The sequence below is a fragment of the Esox lucius genome, chromosome 5 (genome assembly GCF_011004845.1).
Source record: "Esox lucius isolate fEsoLuc1 chromosome 5, fEsoLuc1.pri, whole genome shotgun sequence".
In the NCBI taxonomy this organism is placed as follows: Eukaryota; Metazoa; Chordata; class Actinopteri; order Esociformes; family Esocidae; genus Esox; species Esox lucius.
The window spans coordinates 5070395-5093448 of NC_047573.1; the positions used below are offsets into that span (position 1 = coordinate 5070395).

General features: G+C 48.0%; 1 protein-coding gene across 4 annotated transcripts in view; it reads right to left on the reverse strand.

Moving 5' to 3' along the window:
* wdpcp (WD repeat containing planar cell polarity effector) overlaps window positions 1-23054 on the reverse strand; it is a 72853-nt gene that overhangs the window by 16427 nt on the left and 33372 nt on the right. For all 4 annotated transcript variants that reach the window (XM_029120032.2, XM_029120029.2, XM_029120030.2 and 1 more), the window contains exons 6-12: window positions 22355-22414; window positions 21793-21907; window positions 15281-15420; window positions 9335-9520; window positions 5008-5449; window positions 4544-4738; window positions 34-222 (exon numbers count right to left, since the gene is read on the reverse strand). In XM_029120032.2, coding sequence (XP_028975865.2) covers window positions 34-222; window positions 4544-4738; window positions 5008-5449; window positions 9335-9520; window positions 15281-15420; window positions 21793-21907; window positions 22355-22414 — 1327 coding nt within the window. The remainder of the gene's footprint in view (window positions 1-33; window positions 223-4543; window positions 4739-5007; window positions 5450-9334; window positions 9521-15280; window positions 15421-21792; window positions 21908-22354; window positions 22415-23054) is intronic.

Sequence of the window (23054 nt, forward strand, 5' to 3'; positions counted from 1 at the left end):
GACACAAGATGAATGAATGGACCTGGATCTTACCTTCTCTGGTCTGGTTCAGATCCAGCCTCAGTAGGTGGTCTGTGATGGAGATCAGTGCCCGGTAACACTCACTTCCCATGGTGCTCCAATCCATGGCTCCCAGAATGCCTAGCGCCTGGTCCACCTGACAGCAGCGTAACCTCTGCTGCAACAGCACCTCTGGACCAAGCTGACCTCCTGACAGAGCACCTGAAGAGGGGAGAGAGGGCAGAGAGGAAAGGCAGAGAGGGAGAGAATGGAGAGAGGGCAGAGAGAGGGGGAGAACAAGGGAACGCTGTTCAAGATTAAACATCTTTCAAGGTCCACTGATGGGCTATTACTAATAGTCAAACCTAGCGAGCCCAAGACCAAAAAGAAATCATTTATTTAAGCAAATATAAATATGCAGAAATAATTTATTTAAGAAGTTAGAGAAGTAAATAAGCTATGAACAGGATACAGTATCTTTAAGCAGCTAGGTAAGCTATATGCAGGAGTTACATAAGGAGGTATTAGCAGTGTCAATGTCTTAAAGCGCTTAAGTAAATGAGCTATAAACAGTTATGTCTATAAGCTATTAACAATGTTCATGTATTCTGTGAGTTAAGTAACATGGCTACAAGCAGTAAGCATGTCTTTAAAGACCCAGTCTGCAGAAGAACTGAGGACTGACATTGACATGTCAAACAATTAGCTGGACAGTCAGGTTAATCAACAAGCAATGTGTTGCGTAGCTGTGATCCACTCTATACATTATGTGTGTGTGTGAATATGTAATCCACTCTAGTCTGTGTGTTTGTGTGTGTGCATGTGTGTGTTTGTGTGTGTGCATGTGTGTGTTTGTGTGTGTGTATGTGTGTGTTTGTGATGGTGTGATCCAATCTCAACCTTACCTGTAACGATTTTGTTAATGTTTTTGTTTCGAGGTTTAAGGCAAAAGATGCATTTGGGTATAGTTTCAGAAGTATAGTTTCAAAGTTCAGAATTTGGGTATAGTGCCAGAAGTATAGTTTCAGAAGTTCAGAATTTGGGTATAGTTTCAGTATTACAGTTAGAGGCATTACCCTTTAGCGAGAGGCATTCGGCCTACTTTACCTCATACATGCTAGGCTATTAAGGTTAACGTTTGGTTGAGGTTAAGTTGAGGTTAGGGCAATCAACGTTGGTATCCCTATTTAGATTGCTACAGTAAGTTAACGTGTGTGTGTGTATGATCCACTGTAGGTTGTGTGACTGGTATGAGTGTATCACCTGATTACTATCACCTGCAGCAGTCAACACCTGCCTCTAATACACACACACACACACACACACAGACAGAACCCAGGGAACCTCTCCGGTCTCTATGAGAACCAAACCTTCTCCTTTCATTATTCATCAGACAAATAATCCTCCTGAACTCAATGTCTAGGGAAGAAAAGCATAATCAATCACCTGCAGTCATCAGGCATAATCAATTGCATCATCTCTCTCTTTCTCTCTATTGGCCTTGCTCTCTCTCTCTCCTACCTCTCCCCTCATCCTTCGCTCTGTGTTTGTGTATGACTGCTTACATGGGTATTTAGTTTGTGTGTGTGGGTCTTTGTGTTTTCTGCTGATACTAACCTTCATTTGGTCCTTGGTGCCCCCCCGTGTGTGTGAGTATGGTAGTGAGGGGGGGGGGGGCAGAACCAGGCGATAAGGGGACAGGGGAAAAATGACGCGTCCACCTTATTGTCTAATCAATTTAATGAACGGGGGGCTGTTAGTCCTAATTAAAATTACAAGCTGGCAATTAACAACCCCCTTAAATCCCCCAAAGAGTTAGCTAATGTGTCCAATACACCAGCTGAGATGTGTGTGTGTGTGTGTGTGTGAGAGAACATGTGTGGGCAGGGATATGGGTACAAAATTGCATGTGCTCCTAGCTAAGTCTCACCACAGACTTGCCTGACTAGCCTAATCCCTAGATTACTAGTGACACCAGAAAGCCTGGCTAGCCTGACCTCTGTCAGTGACACACCAGAAAGCCTGGCTAGCCTGACCTCTGTCAGTGACACACCAGAAAGCCTGGCAGGTGAACCTCACACCTCACTCAGAGTTTTGAATGATTTGGGAGAATGAATGGAGCCTGTATAAATAAGACAGTGATGTTTGTGTGTGGTGGTCTTGTTCATCAGTCTCAGGGGAACAGGTGGGTGGAGACTCCACCCTGATTCCTGGAAGTAGTCAAGAGCAGCGAGTGATCTGTCTCCACAAAACTGGCCCTTAGTGTTGGCCTTCGTTTTTTTTTTACACATGAACAAGGTGTATTTTACCCATAATGCAAATTATATTTTTTTTTGCTTACACAATCCACATTTGCCTAGGGCAGCTTCCGAGCCAGGGGATGGCCATTACTTAATTTGCCCCAGCAACAATTAGGACTGATGGCCTTGCTCAAGGGCAGATCAACAGATTGTTTGCCTTGTCAAATCAAAAGTTTTGGTTTAATGTATATTGCAGTTGTGCCTACCGATAATTGTGTGGCAGTTTCGACCCATGAACGGTGATAAGTTTATTCAAGTGTTTCACACTTTTATTTTGAAAGAAGTTTCTTGTTTTGACCATTTCTTGTCCTCCACTGTCCTGGTCTTACACTGCATGTCGCACATGTCAAACTCATTCCCCGGCGGGCCAGTGTTGGCAGGCGCTCCTCTCTCCTGGTTATGTAGATCGAAATTAAAAGGGAAAAAAACCAAGCAGGCACCAGGCTCTCCACGGAATGGGTTTGACAACCCTATTATGTATCATTAAAGTCCCCCTGAAATGACACAGACAATGTTACGACTCACTTAAGTCAGAGGTAAGGAACCTTTCTACCAACAGCAAGGAGACAAATTGCAACACCAAAGCCTGAGGTAAAAAACCCAAAGTGGATGAGAAGACGAGACAAAGACAACAGCACTGAGCAGCATCCTTGACGATGCACCCCAAGGCGGTGAGTTTCTGTCAACACTGTGTAAACACGTTTATTAGCGTCTCTCTCTCTCTCTCTCGTTCTGTCTCTCTATTTGTGAGAAAGAGAAAAAAAAAAACCTGAGTCTCTTTCAAAGGACGTGTGGCGCGGCACGCACTGAGCTGCCCTTCCGTAGCCTCTTGCGAACAGCCCCAGCCTGCCGAACGCGTGCCCAGATGAGATAACTCTGCCAGGCAGAGGGAAGCGCGAGGGAGGGCCTCCTCTGGAAGAAAAAATAGAGGAAGAAAAAAAACTGGATGCGGGCCAAGTCTTTCTTGTCTTTCTTCCTCACTGCTTCCAACTCACTCACTCACTCCCTCTCTCCTCTCCCTCGATCACTCTCCTTCCATCCTTCTCCCCCTCTATCCACCATGCAGCAGGCCTAATGAATTGAGTCAATAAATAAAAGAAGCGCTAAACAAGCAGGAAGACAAATATACAGAGAGACGGAAAGAGTGATGAACGAGTGTACGCGAACACAAACACACACACGCAGAGCAGAAACACACAAACGTTAGCAAGAATTATCATGCTGAAAGACAGTTACTTTCTTCATCAAAACCTTGGCAGATGATCTGTGGAAAGGGGGCTATTGTCAGAACCCGCATGTGTGCATGTGCACACACACACACACACAGATGTGCGAACACACACACACAAATGTGCGTGCGCACACACACCCAAACACACACGCGCGCGCACACACACACACGCTTCTTATGGTAGTGTCACATCTTTCTCCAAAGTCACAACAATTAAGAGATGGGCCCCTCTCCACAGCAGGAGGGTTTTGATTGGCTAACTTTATCTGGCCCCCCCAGGGGGACACACTGCCACTGTAAACGATTTATCGGAAAAATGCATCCCACAATGCACCTGATGGGCCTGTGGCCCCGGGGCGATTATTGAATGACCTCTGTGAGCTATATGACTCCTGGTTCTCCTCGTTGACCGGCCGCCTCGCAAAAATTAACTTCCCTCAAAACGAGGAGCAGGAGGGCGTGAGTAGATGCACTCCTCGTAGGAACCTAGTTGGTGGGCAGGGTTTTGTTTTACCACTGCGGGCGCACACACGCGCACACACACACACACACACACACACTGCATGAATCAGGACAGCGCATGCAAGCCACCGCTACGCTCTGATGACTACGTCCCGTCCGGACCTCGTCCAGACCTCGTCCGGACCTCGTCCGCCTGGGTCTAGCTCTCCGCTTACACCGTGCCCTGTCCCCAAATCCAATTAATACGAAAGTCCTGATCTCCTTCAGTGAAACACACCAGCGTGGACCTCATCCACCCACTGACCCACACACCAACAGTGCCCAACGCACGCCTCCTTCTGGAGAGATGAATCAGCTGCCGTTACTCACCAGCTGCTCCCCGTCAGCAGTGTGTTCGCGCAGGGCTGGATCAAAACCCTGCACAAGGACAAGCAGCAGTTCTCCGGGAGGAGGACTGAACGCCTGTTGTGTGAGTGTGTGCGTGCGTGCGCGCGTGCCTTTGTGTGTTCACGTGCGTGTTCGTTCCCCACTCTGTTTCCGGTCCACCCACCAAGTCTGAGCGCCATGGCGACCAGCGGCCCTCGGTGGAAGGTCAGCATCAGCGTATCCACTCCCTCCGTGCCGCCGCCCGGCCCGGACCCCCCAGCCCACTGCAGCCCCTCCAGGCCCCCAGGGCAGCGCAGGTGCTGGGCCAGCCTCAGGGTGGGGGCGGCTGGGGCCGGGTCCTCCCCCACCAGGGTCAAACCTACGGGAGCACGACAAAACACATTGGCTGTAAACGGGGGAAGATTTGGCTCCTGTATGGTGACGCTGGTGAAGGTGTGCAGAGCTGGATACTAGCGTTGTGCTGTCGGTATTATTCCCGGGCGTTTGGTGAAGTGTTACGTCTGCCGCAGATGTTTTATAAAAAAGAATATATATATTTTGCGAATGAGTGCTGGCACCTTAGGTATTAATGTATCATGTGCCTGTGTGTGTGTGTGTGTGTGTGTGTGACGTGGTGCGTGCTCATACCGAGCGGACCCAAGCCCACGTCCAGGCCCATGACCTCTCCCTGACCTCCCCCCACCACCGCCAAACCCCCCGCAGGATGCCAGGCCACCAGGCTGGGCGGGACGGGGCAGGGGGCGAGCAGCGTCACGCCCCTCCTCTCATCGTAGAGCACCAGCGAGGAGTCCCCAAGCCCCAGGAGCAGGGCGCTCTCCGACGGGTGACGGCTGCAGGAGATGGGGCGCGACGAGAGGGGAATCCGGGTCACGGAAAGGCGCTGGAGGCGCCCGCGGGCACACTCGTACACGCAGGCGTCCGCCCAGGACGCCCCGGGACCGTCGGCGTGGGGTCCTCGGGGGTTTACTTGGGGTCCTTCAGGCAGCTCCACAGACAGGAGGTGGTAAGGCTGCAAGAGGCTGAAGCGGACATCCAATGGATCCCCGCCGGTCCGCATGGAACTCAGCACCTGGAGGGACGGGGGGGGCAGAGCAGAGGAAAAGAGGGGAAGAGAGGGAGGGACGGGAGGACACAGGGTGAGAGAAGAGTACCGACAAAAAAAAAAAATCAGTGCAGGAAAAAGATAGAAAGCAAAAGAACGATAGATTGAGATGGAGAGATGGAGAGGGAGAAAAAGACAGTGTGGGTGAGAGAGAGAGAGAGGAGGTGAGAGAGGGAGACGGGGGAGAGAGAGAGAGAGAGAGAGAGAGAGGGAGGGAGTGAGAGAGACACGAAGAAAAAAAGAAATAACAGCATAGCTTCCCTACACTTAACTCTCTAGAGATGAGCTGTCAGTCAAGCAGGCCCACGATAAGTGCTCCGTTCAACTCAAGGTCGCCGATGTTTTCGTCTGACTTCACCGGGCTGGCGAACACAACAAGCAACAAACAAGCCCACAGCCTGCGGTCGTTACCTCAGGGCAGGACGACTCTCCCGGGCCGCGGCACTTTGGTGGGACGCAACTGGAAGATCAGTTCAATTCAGTAGATCATTGAACTGACTGACTGAGCTGGTTGATTTGTTACTCTGTACGTTTATGGTGTTGAACTGAACCAGACAGAGTGGAAAGTCATACGCCAACCAAGAAAGACATCCGCAAAAACTCAGACGGCGGGTGTTGTGGAGAGACAGTGAGTCAGGGGGTTCGGTGGAGGATTTAAACGATCTAGCTGGGTAGACAGAACATGTCCCTCCCCCGTTCTCCCTCCCTGTCCATCCTTCTCTCGCCATGTGTCCGTGCCAGCCAGTCTCCCTGCTGCAGAGCAGAGCGGGGTTTGGCAGACGTTGCCACACAGGGACTTGGGCAGGTTTTGCCACTATGGGCTGAATCACAAATTACACCCTAGTGCACTTCCTTTGCCTAATGTTCCCTGGGATACCCGAGGGGTCAAATGTAGTCCACTAACGAGGGAGCAGGGTGTCATCTGAGGCACAAACATGGTCTACAGCGAGAAGGACACAGACCAACGTTTTAGGGTCCATATTTCTCTTACCCATAATCCCCTAGGGCCAGCTCCTGTTTGCACCCCAGAGGATTGGAGGAAGGAGAGGGGGGTGAGGTTGGGAGAGGGTTTTGGAAATGGGGTGTGGGTCCGACAACCCAGAAAAGGGAGGGTGTGTGTGTGTGTGGCAGAAGGGAGAGCATGCTGGATCATCCTCATGGTGAGTCACACCTACCCAGCCAATGACACCATTCTATGGCACTACCCAGACCGCATGGCTAGTTCACGCACGCACTCACTCACTCACTCACTCACCACGCACGTGCACAGGTATGCAGGTATGTTGGCTCACACATGTAAATGTAATTAAAAAGGTAGCATGGGGGCTTGAAGACAGGAAATACCCTGTTGGTGCAACTCAATACTGTAAACATCCAATCAAAGTGATCAATCAGTGATGCTTCAGGAGTTCAGGAAGGAAGGGGTGGGACAGGAAGGGGTGGGACAGGAAGGGGAGGGACAGGAAGGGGTGGGACAGGAAGGGGAGGGACAGGACGCTCATCAACCGACCTGCTCTCCTCAACTGACCTCTGCTCCTCAAATGACCTGTTCTCCACAACTGACCTACTTTCCTCAACTGACCTCCGGTCCTCAAATGACCTGCTCTCCTCAACAGTGCATCTGAGAAAAGGTTCTGGGATTCCCGTCTGAAGACTGACACAGGTCAGAGGGAGGACGCTCCTTCCACCCTTATCTCATTTGACCTGCTCCCTTGCTCGGTTGTTGCCCTAACTCTTTCGCATGGAGGTCAGGAAGTAGGTTGAGAAGGAAGGGGGAGTAAAAGGTGATGAACAATTAGAAAGTCAAGGTATCAGAAAGGCGGGATAGGTCAACAGACACAAAGACTGACCCTTAACCCTGGAAGTATACACCAATCAGAACACTGATTATACCATTCTAACCAATCCCAGGCCAGTAAAGTTCTGTTTTGGTTCTGTACACCAGAGAGCATGCTGGGGCCTTTTCATTGGGTTCTATTATTTGTTTAGTGTCTGACTACTTTTCTGTGCGTTTTGTTCTTTCTACATCATCTGTTAGTTTTTGAAGAGATGCCAAGAAGGAAAGGCAGAGATGTCTACATGTCTGTGATATTTAATTAACTCATATTTAATTAATAGCGTGTGGAATCACACAGTCAGATCAAATGACTGGAGAAGGACTGTTCTGACAGACAACAGGACAGAGGGGAATTAACGCAATACACAAACACGTGCATGCATAGAGGCGCACGTGCACACAAACGCACACAAACGCACACAAACGCCCCATCAGACAGACAGAAAGACTAACAACACACAAAGCAAACATACGAAAAAAAAAAACATCTTTAAACAACATTTGTTCCCTTCTTTTTATCACAATTAACACAATCAAAATACACAATTCCCGGGAATTAAAATGTGTTACTGTAACCCGCTGCATAAAATCATATTTCTGTATATAATTTTCTCCGTAGCGTGCCTCTCGTAAGCGTGGCGTGGCTTCGTATCTGCGAGGGGTATAGAATTAAGACCACATAGGGAACAGGAATCAGGCTTTTTAAATAGCGGGAGAGTGAGAGCTAAACGGGCTTAGCGTGGCCGATAGCTGCCTGAACAAAAGGAACACACATATATGAGCTGGGAGTGATTGAAGTCTCTGGATCTTCACTGCGTCTCCTTCTTCTCCTCCTCAGATGAGCTCCGAGCGTTTGATTCTCTCCATGCCTTTTAAATAAACTGCTTGCTTAATTTCACACCACGCCGTCAAACACACGGGTAGACGCACGAGCTGGCACGCGCACGAGGAAAGTGCACGCGAAGGAGACACGCCAGTGCACGCATGCGCACTCACACACACACACACACACAGACTCCATCTCTCTCTCTCTCTCTCACACACACACACACACACACACACAGACTCCATCTCTCTCTCTCTCTCTCTCTCTCTCACACACACACACACACACACACACAATCTCTCTCTCACACACACACACACACACACCACACTTCATTTCCCACAGAGCATCTGAATAATGATAATTAAAGAGACGAGGAAAGCGAGGGGTGTTTAATGTTCTTTTAAAACCGTGGAAGAAGGAGGGATGGGGGGGCCATGGAAGGAGAAAATAAAACAACTAGGTGAAGGAGTGTGATAAACGTGTGGGGAGAGCATACCAAAACGAGGAGAGAAGCGTATGACAGCATCTGCTTCCATGATATTAACATCCCCCCCCCAAACCTCATCTTTGGCAAATGTGTTTTTATAAAGTGAATTGGAAACGCTCCCCTTTTCTCCCTCCCCCCACCTCCTCAGTCTCCATGCTGCTGTATGTTTTACATACGGTTGGAGAGGAGCGGGACGCGGGTTCTTAAGCCGTGTTTGTTCTGTAATTTGGGTTTGCCTGTCTGCGTGTTACTCCTCCACATGCTGACGGGAAAACAGGCCACAGATAGAGCTACCATAGGACCTGGGAGGTGGACCCGCCCACACACACACACACACACACACACACACGTGTACTCACACACGCACTCACGCATTCTCACACGCACTCACTGTCCCGCACACAACACCGTCAAACACACACACACACATTCTGTTTGAGCATGAGGCTTGACGCTCCTCTTGTCTCAGGAGATGGAAATGCCCTCTTCTGAAGAGGTTAAATATTATATTGTTTTAGTAGGTAGGCTTGTCATTTGTTTGTGTGTGCAGGTGCTTGTAATTTTTTTGTGCGCGCACGTGCAAGACGCATGAGTATCAAGCAGAGTATATATATATATATATATATATGTGTAAAGGTGAGTGTTTGAGGCCGTTGGCTCAGCAGCACAAGGTCACTGTGTGTGTGTGTGTGTGCGTACCTTGAGGCCCTCAGTACTGGAGCAGCTGAGCAGGGTTAGGTTGTCGGTGTGTGTGTTCGGGGTCCAGGGCCACTGGTCCGGGCTTGCCAAAGGCCACCAACACACGGCAACGTCCAGGAGGAGGTTCAGACCCACACGCCTGCCCAGCCTACGGCCTGGCCCAGCACACACCTCCACACTCAACACCTAGAGAGAGACACACTGTTACCACACACCTCCACACTCAACACCTAGAGAGAGAGACACTGTTACCACACACCACCACACTCAACACCTAGAGAGAGACACACTGTTACCACACACCACCACACTCAACACCTAGAGAGAGAGACACTGTTACCACACACCACCACACTCAACACCTAGAGAGAGACACACTGTTACCACACACCACCACACTCAACACCTAGAAAGAGACACACTGTTACCACACACCACCACACTCAACACCTAGAGAGAGACACACTGTTACCACACACCACCACACTCAACACCTAAAGAGAGAGACACACTGTTACCACACACCACCACACTCAACACCTAGAGAGAGACACACTGTTACCACACACCACCACACTCAACACCTAGAGAGAGACACACTGTTACCACACACCACCACACTCAACACCTAGAGAGAGAGACACTGTTACCACACACCACCACACTCAACACCTAGAGAGAGACACACTGTTACCACACACCACCACACTCAACACCTAGAAAGAGACACACTGTTACCACACACCACCACACTCAACACCTAGAAAGAGACACACTGTTACCACACACCACCACACTCAACACCTAAAGAGAGAGACACACTGTTACCACACACCACCACACTCAACACCTAGAGAGAGACACACTGTTACCACACACCACCACACTCAACACCTAGAGAGAGAGACACTGTTACCACACACCACCACACTCAACACCTAGAGAGAGACACACTGTTACCACACACCACCACACTCAACACCTAGAAAGAGACACACTGTTACCACACACCACCACACTCAACACCTAGAAAGAGACACACTGTTACCACACACCACCACACTCAACACCTAAAGAGAGAGACACACTGTTACCACACACCACCACACTCAACACCTAGAGAGAGACACACTGTTACCACACACCACCACACTCAACACCTAGAGAGAGACACACTGTTACCACACACCACCACACTCAACACCTAGAGAGAGACACACTGTTACCACACACCTCCACACTCAACACCTAGAGAGAGACACACTGTTACCACACACCACCACACTCAACACCTAGAGAGAGACACATTGTTACCACACACCACCACACTCAACACCTAGAGAGAGACACACTGTTACCACACACCTCCACACTCAACACCTAGAGAGAGAGACACACTGTTACCACACACCACCACACTCAACACCTAGAGAGAGACACACTGTTACCACACAACACCACACTCAACACCTAGAGAGAGACACACTGTTACCACACACACACACACACACATAATCACATGCAAACACAGACACACACACTCAGAGGCAATACAATTGTAGGGGTTTCATTCAGTCTGATATGGACTGAGGGTGGCGAGGCTTGGTTCTCGTTCTCTCTCTCTAATAATGTACAGTCGGTTAGAATACACCCGATTCACATCGTCATGGGTCCCATCTTCTGCCCGTGTGTATCAACACTCTGGTTTTAAAGCCAAGTGTGATTTCAGTCACAACAAAGACCCGCCGTTTCTTTGGACGGGGATAAGACTTCTTGATTATGCACTCCCCCTTACCCCCAAAAAACATCCTAAAACCCCACAATACAGAAATGAATCGGGCGGGGGTGGGGGCGGGGGGGTCCTTAGCGCTAGTCGGTGGCGCTAAGCTAACCGCTAACCCTGGCATTATCACATTACCAGCAGGCTTTTGTTGGGGGCACTGGGTGGAGTGAGGTAGGGGGCTGCGGGTGACAGGAGAGGGGGCTCCAGAAGCAGGGCCCTGATAAGAGGAGCCCCCCAACCCTCGCCCTGACCCCCTCCTCTCCCCCCCCCCCCTCCGTGCCCCCTCTGTCTGGTTCAGCCAGGCCCTGGTCCACTGGGCTAAGCTAGGAGAGGGGCTGCAAGCTAATCCCCCAGAAAGTGGTTTTGCTTATTGCTGACCAGCAAACGCCAGCAGAAAAATAACACATGGCAAAGCAAGAGGGGGGGTGGGGGGGGGAGGAATGAGGGGAGGGAGGGGGAGGGAGGGAGGGGTGGCTGGATGAGAGGGAGGGAGGGAAGTGTGTAAGAAGGGGTTGACAGATATTTGCTGTTTTACATCCACGAACACTCACATCGCTGTCTGGTAATCAGTTTGCATGTGTATCTGTATTCCTTCACATATTTATAAACCTTTATCCTTCCATGAACACAGCCGAGACACGAGTCCCTGTCCCAGCCTTCACCTTACCTCTTTTCCCGGTCCCCTCTGACTCTATTCAATCTACAGTAATGACAAGTGGGGCCTAGTGTGTGTGTGTTCATGTGAGTGTGAGTGTTCATGTGAGTGTGTGTGTTCATGTGAGTGTGTGTGTTCATGTGAGTGTTCATGTGAGTGTTCATGTGAGTGTTCATGTGAGTGTGTGTGTTCATGTGTGTGTTCATGTGAGTGTGTGTGTTCATGTGAGTGTTCATGTGAGTGTTCATGTGAGTGTGAGTGTTCATGTGAGTGTGTGTGTTCATGTGAGTGTGTGTGTTCATGTGAGTGTGTGTGTTCATGTAAGTGTGTGTGTTCATGTGAGTGTGTGTGTTCATGTAAGTGTGTGTGTTCATGTGAGTGTGTGTGTTCATGTGTGTGTGTGTCTTCCATTGTGTGTCCAGGACAGACAGACTCAATGCAATCTGCCCCAGAATGTGTCCATGAAGACAAGGGTCATTCAAACAGACCTGCAGTTCAATGCCATCATATCATGTATGAGTGATAGTATGCATGTGTGAATCTGTGTTTGTGTGTGTGTGTCTCTGTGTGTGTGTGTGTGCAAGAAAGTGTGTTCCCCTCAAAAATCACCACGAGAGCTCATTACCTGGCATCAGGGTTGCGGCCTGCAGAGCGTAGCGGCACACCCCCAAAATTTGCACATTTTCAAAACAACAACCTCAAACCACATACACACACCCCCCTGCCGCCACCACACACACACACACACACACACACACACACACACACACACACACACACACACACACACACACACACACACACACACACACACACACACACAGGTAAAACCTTCCACATGAACACAAATAAAGGAGAAGGATAGAAATCTTAACCAGATTACGAACGTGAGTGTGTCTGTGTCTGTGTGTGTCTGTGTCTGTGTCTGTGTGCATTGAGTACCATTCTGCCTTTTTCCAGTCGTGTGTGTGTGTGTGTGAGTGAGTGTCCTATAGTCCATGAAGTGTGATACTGCATTGTTGTCATCCATCTTCCAGATGCCCCGCCCACAAGAGCATAAAAGACTCGGCATTGGCTGAATTTTCATGGGGCCACTGTGCAATTGGACATACAAGACACTGTTATGGCTGTAGCGAAATATAAATATGCATCAAAATAACATTTAAGTTAAAAGTGGACATTGATCCAACGCAAAAGAATTACGAAAGTTCACACGAGCGCCTGCGTTCCTAATCCACCAAGCTTGTTCCAGCACACTGATTTGACCTACCATAGAAGCCATGTCGGTCTATTGTACTTCTAACAATGTAGGCAGCTTGCTTGGGATCTAAACCTACTCAGCATGGGTTTTTGCTCACAGAGCACTGGGCCAGATTCCAACCCATAATGCACCATAATACTGGATACAAGGAGGCAGCCTCTTCTATCAGACCAACCTAGGACACCCAACCATTTCTGAGAAATGTAATTTTACTTTGGCTAAAAGGTTATATACCTTGAGTACTTTGATTACAAGTCCAAGCTGATGAACAGAAATGTACAGTCCTCAAACTTAGAAGTCATTGGTCAAATTTAGAAGAAACAAGTTTCAAACAACGGTACAAACACCAGTTAAAAATAAATGGGGCGACAGGGTAACCTAGTTTGACCAGTAAACGAAGGGTCGCTGGTTCTAATCCCCAAGGCAACAGGGTGGAAGCTGTTTGGTAGTTTGCAAATGAGAATGTGTTTGCGGCGTACTTACCCCGATGAAATAACGAAAAGAAAAAAACAAGGCTACTTAATGCTCAGCCAAGCTTGTTACTAAAGTCTACATCCTCCAAGCATTACCCCCCCCCTCCCATTTCCTTTGAGAGCTTGAGTTATTGTATCATGTTTCTAAAACGTGTAAGCGACCAAAAAGCTCTGTATGATAGAAAAGCCAGACTGAAGCCAGCATTTGACTGTTTCCTCATAGTTATTCTCGCCCTGCCTCATTCCAGACGTCAGGTTATGTATTGTCTCTCTGAAAACAAGCAAGCCACCAAAATGGGATTCCTATTGTACTGGAACGTTCCGTACGGCGCGCTGTGTTGTAGGCAATATTCAACTTGGTCTTGTCATAATGACAAAGGAGCGCAACAGACTAGCACAGCACCTGCCAATTTAAACAACGGGACGAGCTGCCACACGTCTTCCAAAACCTGATCATACATAAAATGACAGGATTGGAAAAATATGATTGGGTGGGTGGGGGGGGGGGGGGCGGACAAAATCATGCCACACTAGTAAGGCCTGTAACAAGAACACTCCCAACCTTTTCTACATTACTAGCAGCAAGCTACGACTTGTCAGGACATTTCCCCCATTCACTGACCTTTCTTAATTAGCTTGTGACTACATTACTCTACTCCCAGTGAACTACAGGTCGTCATCAGATCACGAAATCTATATCAAAGCTGACCTGCATCCGTTAAATTCCCGTCCAACACCCACAACATCCGTCAGTTCACTTTATAAAATCAATACTGAAGTCGACGAGGATCGGAGGTCGGTAATATCTGATCCGAGACCTGCCAGAGACGGGGGATAATCGGATCTAAATTGTGTTGGATATTTATCAGACCCAAATGTATCTGAAATATAAAAAGACTGTTTTAACTCGTCTGGCAGTAAACGTTGATATTGCGCATGCATTTGTGTCACAGACTGGCCAGCCAAATGCATGGTTTACGCTCTACAGCTTAGTGTGTCCATAAAGACATCCCAAATTTAAAATGCACACAGCACTCAGCTCTCTCCAAACGTGCCCCCTGCCTTCCACTAATTCACACACTTTTTTAATTTGTTAAATAAACTATTGCGAATTAACTGGCCTGTTCAAAAACCTATTAAAGTAAATGTCTATATGAATGTACATGTCTATAAAAGCACATATGGAATGTCTGATAGTGGGCTAAAAATTCTTCTCACTGCCTTCCAGCGCTGCTGCTGTTGAAACAACATAATGACTTCAAAACAGACAAGGAGGGGTAAGTGAATGGAGAAGACGAATTCATTCTGAAATAACCTGACCAAACCAAACCAACTGCAAAATGAAGATTTTCTTTTTATAATAAAACTTCTGATTTGGTCGGTATTTCACACACGTCCGAGATCTGTGGTCACCAAGAACAACTACGTCATATTCGACCAAGTCATACAAGTTATATTTTCTTTCCTATATAGACAGCAGATATTAAATAATGCCTGGCAGCGATTGGCTGTGTAAATTTCATTCCCGGGCAGCGACTGGCTGTGCAAATGTCATTGCCCGGCATTGATTGGCAGTTCAATGTTTGTTATCCTAAAAGTAATCAATTGTAGCCTATTATAACTACCTGAAAGTTGATCTTTAACTTAAAAATAAATTATTCGATGATGTCAAATGTGATTCAATGATCTCTCGACAAGATCGTGATATACAAATTATAATGAATATTTTCCTTTTCTGTAAAAAAATAAATAGAACGTGTATGGGTGAGTGTACCTTGATCTCTGAAGGGGACAGTTTGTCTGGTGGTCGGCTGGCATCGGGGGAGGAGCTCTGGTTCTTCCTGTTCAGGTAGACAATGCACACCTGGTTCCTCTCCACGAACGACAAGAGCAGCATTCTATCAGAGAGCACCGCTGTGGATGACATGACACAAAACTGGCTAAAAGGAACTGGTCTGATGATCTAAGGGACCTGGAAGAGTGATACAGCATAAGGAGATCTGAACTGGTCTGATGATCTAAGGGACCTGGAAGAGTGATACAGCATAAGGAGATCTGAACTGGTCTGATGATCTAAGGGACCTGGAAGAGTGATACAGCATAAGGAGATCTGAACTGGTCTGATGATCTAAGGGACCTGGAAGAGTGATACAGCATAAGGAGATCTGAACTGGTTTGATGATCTAAGGGACCTGGAAGAGTGATACAGCATAAGGAGATCTGAACTGGTCTGATGATCTAAGGGACCTGGAAGAGTGATACAGCATAAGGAGATCTGAACTGGTCTGATGATCTAAGGGACCTGGAAGAGTGATACAGCATAAGGAGATCTGAACTGGTTTGATGATCTAAGGGACCTGGAAGAGTGATACAGCATAAGGAGATCTGAAATATACAATGGAGCCAATCCACTTAATGCCTTTAAAACAAGTAACAGCACCTTCAAATCCATTCTATATTTCACTGGTAACCAGTGAAGACAGACAAATATTAGGGAGATATGGTGCCTCTTCCTGGTACCAGTCAACAATCGAGCAGCCGCATCCTGGACAAGCTGCAAGCGTGAAAATAATAAGAGAGAAATTCCAGAGTACAAAGAATTGCAATAATCAATTTTAGACAATATAAATGCCTCTATAACAATCTCCAAGTCCTTAAAAGAGAGGAAGGACTTTAGTTTTGCAATAGTCCTCAGATGAAAAAAGCTTCCTTTGACAGAATTAATTTGTTTGTCAAATTTTAAAGCTGAATTAAAGATAACACCTACATTTCTTGCAAGGGGGTGCACATTTGTGGACAAGGGCCCCACATTTTTTAGATAGTTCCACAATTGATTGGGGGTCCCAAATGGTATAAGTTCCTCCTTACTGGCATTAAGTTGGAGAGGTTTGCGGTCTTGTGTGATTATCCCTGACCTTCAGTGTTTTGACCCCTCATTGATTCTCCTCAGACGTTCCAATGTCTGTCTCTCAGAAATATTTATTCACTCTGTACTTTTCAGCCGTCGCACATAGCAATATATATCCACTCCGTTATACCATGAATCCAAGAGTAATTGTATCACATAACCCTTTTATATTTTTATTTGTTTTCTAAAGAAATTAACCAGCCATGGAGTGATTGGAGTCATTGTTTTCATTATAGGTACTGTATAGCTATTAGCTAGCCATCTATAGTAATCTTTGTACAAGAGTACACTTCAGTTCTGTTAATAAACGTTCTGCTCTCCACGTTATTTCAGCAAAAATGTCATAGCTGAGGTAAAAGTTGCATTCACGCTGTTTGAATTCCGTAATGTTTAAAGACGTGAGGGAACTATGTCTGTAGGGCAAAAGGCAGGCTTCATGTGTGAGACTACATCCATCAATGCTGAGAAGGCCACAGTTTCAAAGCAACTGAATGAAGCAGGTCAAAGGACTAAAACAGAAGGGTCATGATCAGTAAGTGAGATACGAGATCTAATAAAAATGTCAAACTTGTTGATAAAGAAACTAAATAATGGTTCTGTAATTTCAACAGTAACACCAGGGAGTACAGTAACATGGTTTAGATGCTTTGACAAGACGTTGGTAGGATGCTGGGCTGTCATTGGACACTCGCAGCGTCTCTTTTCTATTTCCTCTCTGCTTTCTGACACTCTTGTCTAAGGGCACGAATCTCATTGTCAAGCCACGGTTGAGCTTTGACTGTGGGTCATTTGAGTTCGAGTGGGGCAACAGTATCAAGAATGTCTGTAACGGTGGTGTTAAACGGAGTAACTGGCTCTTCTGTACCCAGAGAGAAGGAGGTTGTCTCTGTAAGGCTAGTAAACGGAGACGCTATGAAGGCATCAGAAAATTGCAGTGGACTGATTAAGTGCCTGAGTGCTGCAATCTGGCATACGAGGTTTCGGTAAAGAACAAGAGAGTGACACATTAAAAATCACGGGTCAATGGTCAGACAGACAAGTATCATCCAACTCAACATTTAAGACAGGAAAACCTAAAGACGACACAAGATCAGGCATGGCCATGTTCACGTGTAGGACCAGTTACAGACTTCAAATGAGATGAGTCCACACGTTGTAAAAACTGGCTTCGATGGACAGCAGGCATAAACATTAAAATCACCAAGGATAAGAATTAAATCAGATTTTGGCACAAACGATGATAGGAAATCAGAGAGTTCATGGATAATGTTGCTCCAAAAGCCTTGAAATCTGTGTGTGTGTGTGTAAGAAATCATCATAAATCAATGCAGTGGTGTAGTAGAGCCTTACAGATCTGAAGATCACATTTCTAAGGAAAGCGTTTTCCCAAACTCAGGCCAGGGGACCAGAGACGTACCACGCCACGTTAATTTTAATAACCGCAGCTTGATGATGAGTTCATCGCTTGAACCAACCTTATAGAGCAAAGGCCAAAAAACATTGTACCCATACCGGTCCCCCGACCCAGGTTTGGGAAACCACAATCCCAAAATATATGTTTAATGATGAAACCAAGGACCCATAGATTCCTTTGCTAAAATTCTGCCTTTAAGCCTTCATTTCATGTCAATTTCAACGAGGAACTGTGCAGTGTGTGTGTGTGTGTGTGTTGTGTGTGTGATTGCGTCACGCAGTGCAGTAGATTACACATATTTTTACACCATCAAAGTATAGCGTGTTGCCAAACGGAGCACCCGCCTCACGGATCACCCAACTATGGTCCTTAACAGATTGTTCATGCTGTGGATTTCTCTGGCCAGGTTTTAAACAGGCTTTGGATAAGCACCCATGGCACCTCAATGTCAACATGTTGCTCTGAGACTGGCATGTGTGTGCGCGTGTCTGTGTGGGTTTGGGTGTGCAAATCATTGGAATAGCATTAAGTGGATTTTTAAGGGGGGTGCCCCCCCCCCCGGACCTAATCCCCGATCAGCCACCTGGGTGAAGTGGACCAACCAACACCCCAGGCCCCTCCCCTACCCTTAATTTGGGATTAAATATAAATCTAATAATCCAGTTCATAGACATTCTAGTCAGATCAATAGCAAAACGGGAGGGACCCTAATTTGCCCCCTACGCCCTACACAGTCCACTCCTTCAGACCTGGGCCCTGCTGGGGAAAGTGTGCCAACTGGGGTGAAACACGACGTGTAATCTTTTAGAAAAACACTTTATGTGTCTGACTTTGTTTAGGCAGAGCTAAGTCGATGATTAATGACGGTAAGACAAGTATTAATTTAAATACCCGCTAAACCTAAGTCTGTAATATGGGACGTTCTACCTTCCCAACACACACACACACACACACACACACACTACTGAACTGACCTGATTTTAAAGTGTCTCTGCCCTGTACTGTTCCTAGGCGCCATCTGAGTTCTCCCCGAGAACGCTTCAAAATTAATTTTAGCATTTTTTTCTGAGCGTGATCATACACAGTTGTGCGCGAACATGGCACAAGGCACCACTAATCGTTGTGCAGGATACTACATCCAGTGTGTGAGTGTGTGTGAGTGTGTGTGAGTGTGTGTCAGTGTGTGTGAGTGTGTGTCAGTGTGTGTGAGTGTGTGTCAGTGTGTGTGAGTGTGTGTGAGTGTGTGTCAGTGTGTGTGAGTGTGTGTCAGTGTGTGTGAGTGTGTGTGAGTGTGTGTCAGTGTGTGTCAGTGTGCGCGCGCATGTGTGCAAATTCGAGGCAAAGTATCAGTACAGCACATATGTGGTTTGTTCCTCCTCGCCCATCACCAGTTAATTGGTTTAATAAACAGATTAATTTGGACGGGGGGTGGGGGTGTAAATAGGGGTTTTGTGGAGCTGGGTGAGGAGAGTTAAGTTTAGCAAAATCTAGTGTGCCCCCCCCCCACAGGAATGCCCTGCCGCCAACTGAGGGAGAGAAGAGGAGAAAACAGAAGAGGAGGTGAGAAGAGGGGAGAAGAGAAGGCAAGGGTAGAGGAAAGGAGAGAAGATGAAAATAGATGAGAAGGGGAGTGGAGATGAGAAGAGGAGGGGAGGGGACAGGAGAGGAGGTGAGAAGAGGAGAGGAGAGGAGTAGAGGGTAGGGGAAAGGAGAGGAGATGAGAAGAGGAGATGAGAAGAGGAGAGGGTAGGGGACAGGAGAGGAGGTGAGAAGAGGAGGGGAGAGGAGTAGAGGAGAGGGTAGGGGACAGGAGAGGAGGTGAGAAGAGGAGGGGAGAGGAGTTTGACTCCCGTCAAAATCCCATTTAAGCCAAACATTAATACCTGTTACCCTAACCCCTTAACATTAACCCTAATACCGTTACCCTAACCCCCTAATACCGTTACCCTAACCCCCTAATACCTGTTACCCTAACCCCCTAATACCTGTTACCCTAACCCCCTAATACCTGTTACCCTAACCCCCTAATACCTGTTACCCTAACCCCTTAACATTAACCCTAATACCGTTACCCTAACCCCCTAATACCGTTACCCTAACCCCCTAATACCTGTTACCCTAACCCCCTAATACCTGTTACCCTAACCCCCTAACATTAACCCTAATACCGTTACCCTAACCCCCTAATACCGTTACCCTAACCCCCTAATACCGTTACCCTAACCCCCTAATACCGTTACCCTAACCCCCTAATACCCATTACCCTAACCCCCTAATACCAGTTACCCTAACCCCCTAATACCCATTACCCTAACCCCCTAATACCGTTACCCTAACCCCCTAATACCGTTACCCTAACCCCCTAATACCTGTTACCCTAACCCCCTAATACCGTTACCCTAACCCCCTAATACCCGTTACCCTAACCCCCTAATACCCGTTACCCTAACCCCCTAATACCCGTTACCCTAACCCCCTAATACCCGTTACCCTAACCCCCTAATACCCGTTGCCCTAACCCCCTAACCCTAATACCGTTACCCTAACCCCCAACATTAACCCCCAACATTAACCCTAAAACGCGTTACCCTAACACCCTAACTTAATGTCTAGAACAGTCCATTGTCCTTGAGGACTTGTGGTGTGTTTTCCCACAGTCTGTCATAGTAACTGTATACCCCATACAGGAGGTGTGGCCAGTGTAGGAAAGGTCTGTTTGTCCGTCTGCCGCAAGCTAATTGAACAGTAACAGATGTGCCCCCCCCCATTCCACAGACACTCCCCGGAACCCTTCATCAATTACTCCGGTAATTAGTGCCTCAGAGGCTTTCAATGAAGCCCAGCAGGGTGTGTGTGTGAGGGTTGATGTGTATCTCTGCGTGCGTATGTGCGCGCACGGGTCTAAGTTACTGTCTAAGCGTGTGTGTGTGTGTGTGTGTGTGTGTGTGTGTGTGTGAATACGTGTACTCTGGGTACAGAGGGGCTTACAGAGAGGTGTCAGGAGACGGGGTGAGAGCACAGCAACACTATGAACAAATAATTGATAGAAAAGAAGACATGCCGGACGCCCCCAAAAGGCTCCCTTCTCCCCAGAGACCGGGGCTAAAGGAGGGCACTACTGATGAGCTAGGGTGCCGACTGGAACGCACACAATAATAAGACGTAATTAGCCGGTTTGTGCCAGAGTTCCGTGTGCTGCCCGGAGCGGGAACAGGACGGTATTCCGGGGAGAATGCGTGGACGATGGAAAAACAACTCCGGTGTCCTCTTCAGGGGCGCCCAGAACACACACCGAAGGATTTACTGTCAATTAGCTACCTAAATTACCTCCATCATTCACCTGCGGCACCACCTGCGCACGTGTGTGTGGGGCAGCGTGTATGTAGATGTTTTTACGGAAATAGACCACAGCCACCAGGTCAGGGTAACAGGAAATAGACCACAGCCACAAGGTCAGGGTATCAGGAAATAGACCACAGCCACAAGGTCAGGGTAACAGGAAATAGACCACAGCCACAAGGTCAGGGTAACAGGAACTAGACCACAGCCACAAGGTCAGGGTAACAGGAACTAGACCACAGCCACAAGGTCAGGGTAACAGGAAATAGACCACAGCCACAAAGTCAGGGTAACAGGAAATAGACCACAGCCACAAGGTCAGGGTAACAGGAAATAGACCACAGCCACTAAGTCAGGGTAACAGGAAATACACCACAGCAACTAAGTCAGGGTAACAGGAAATAGACCACAGCCACAAGGTCAGGGTAACAGGAAATAGACCACAGCCACAAGGTCAGGGTAACAGGAAATAGACCAGAGGCAATTGGTCAGGGTAACAGGAAATAGACCACAGACGATTGGGTCAGGTAGATGTTGTGGTATCAAGCTCGTAAACAACATCTCTGATTTTTGAATGGGGGGGTTTCGTGCCTGTGTGTGTGTGTGTGTGTGTGAGGTGACTCACCACTGCTAACAGTGTCAGCGGGAAGACGGCCCACCAGCGTCCTGTCGACACACACCCGGTCCAACTGGGATCCGTTCAGGGTCAGAGTCACCAGGACTCCACTGCTCAGCGCCAGCTAAACCGACACACATGACACATTACCACCCAACACCATACAGTACTACCAGGCCACACCCACCCAGCAGCTAGGAGCTAAGTGGAGGAGCTAGGAGCTAAGTGGAGGAGCTAGGAGCTAAGTGGAGGAGCTAGGAGCTAAGTGGAGGAGCCAGGGCTGAAATAGAATGTGGCCCATACTTTAAGTGGAGAGTGTATGTGTGTGTGTGTGTGTGTGTGTGTGTGTGGAGGGGGGGTGGCACTCCAGTGCACCAGTGTGGGGGGTGTGGGGGGCAGTTTGAGTGGGGTGGTCCAGGTATGTTTTCTGACTGACTGGAAATGACGGGTGGTCAGTGCACAGGGGTGTGTAGTTCAATTACATCTGACTGTATGTGTGTGTGAGACAGTGTGAAAGAGAGAGGGTGTGGAGAGAAAGAGTGTGTGTGTGTGGGGTGGGGGGGGGGGTTACCTGACAGCAATGCTTGGTCTTCCATCTGGAGTGAACAACTGAGTTGGTCTGCAACAGGTCCTGAAAATCACACACAAAAACAAAGAGGATACAGGTAAGAGTCATGGAGGGTGAGATGCAGCGGATTGGGGGTGTGTGTTGGGGTGTGTAGACGTGTGTTGGGGTGTGTAGATGTGTGTGTTGGGGTGTGTAGATGTGTGTGTGGGGTGTTGGGGTGTGTAGACGTGTGTGTTGGGGTGTGTAGCTGTGTGTGTTGGGGTGTGTAGGGTGTTGGGGTGTGTAGACGTGTGTGTTGGGGTGTGTAGATGTGTGTGTTGGGGTGTGTAGATGTGTGTGTTGGGGTGTGTGTGTAGGGGTGTGAGTGTAGAGGTGTGTGTAGGGGTCAGTCATTCCAGAAGCATTCCAAACACAGCTGGGCAATTGGGGGAGAGAGGGGGAGGGAGAGGGATGCTTCTAGTTTCCAACAATGGCGGGGGGTGGGGGGTGAAGGTAGAGGTAGGGGGAGGATTTGAAAACAGGCCGAGCCAGGGCCTAGCAAACAAAGCTACGTCTGTACTGCTATACAGAGACATGGGAAAGAAGGAGAGGAGGAGAGGAGGGGAGGGCCCAAACCTGAAGAGCCCTGATCCCCTCAAATATCCCCCTCGTTGACAGAGCAGGCAGCGAAAGAGAGGTGTTGAGAGAGAGGAGCAAGGGAGTG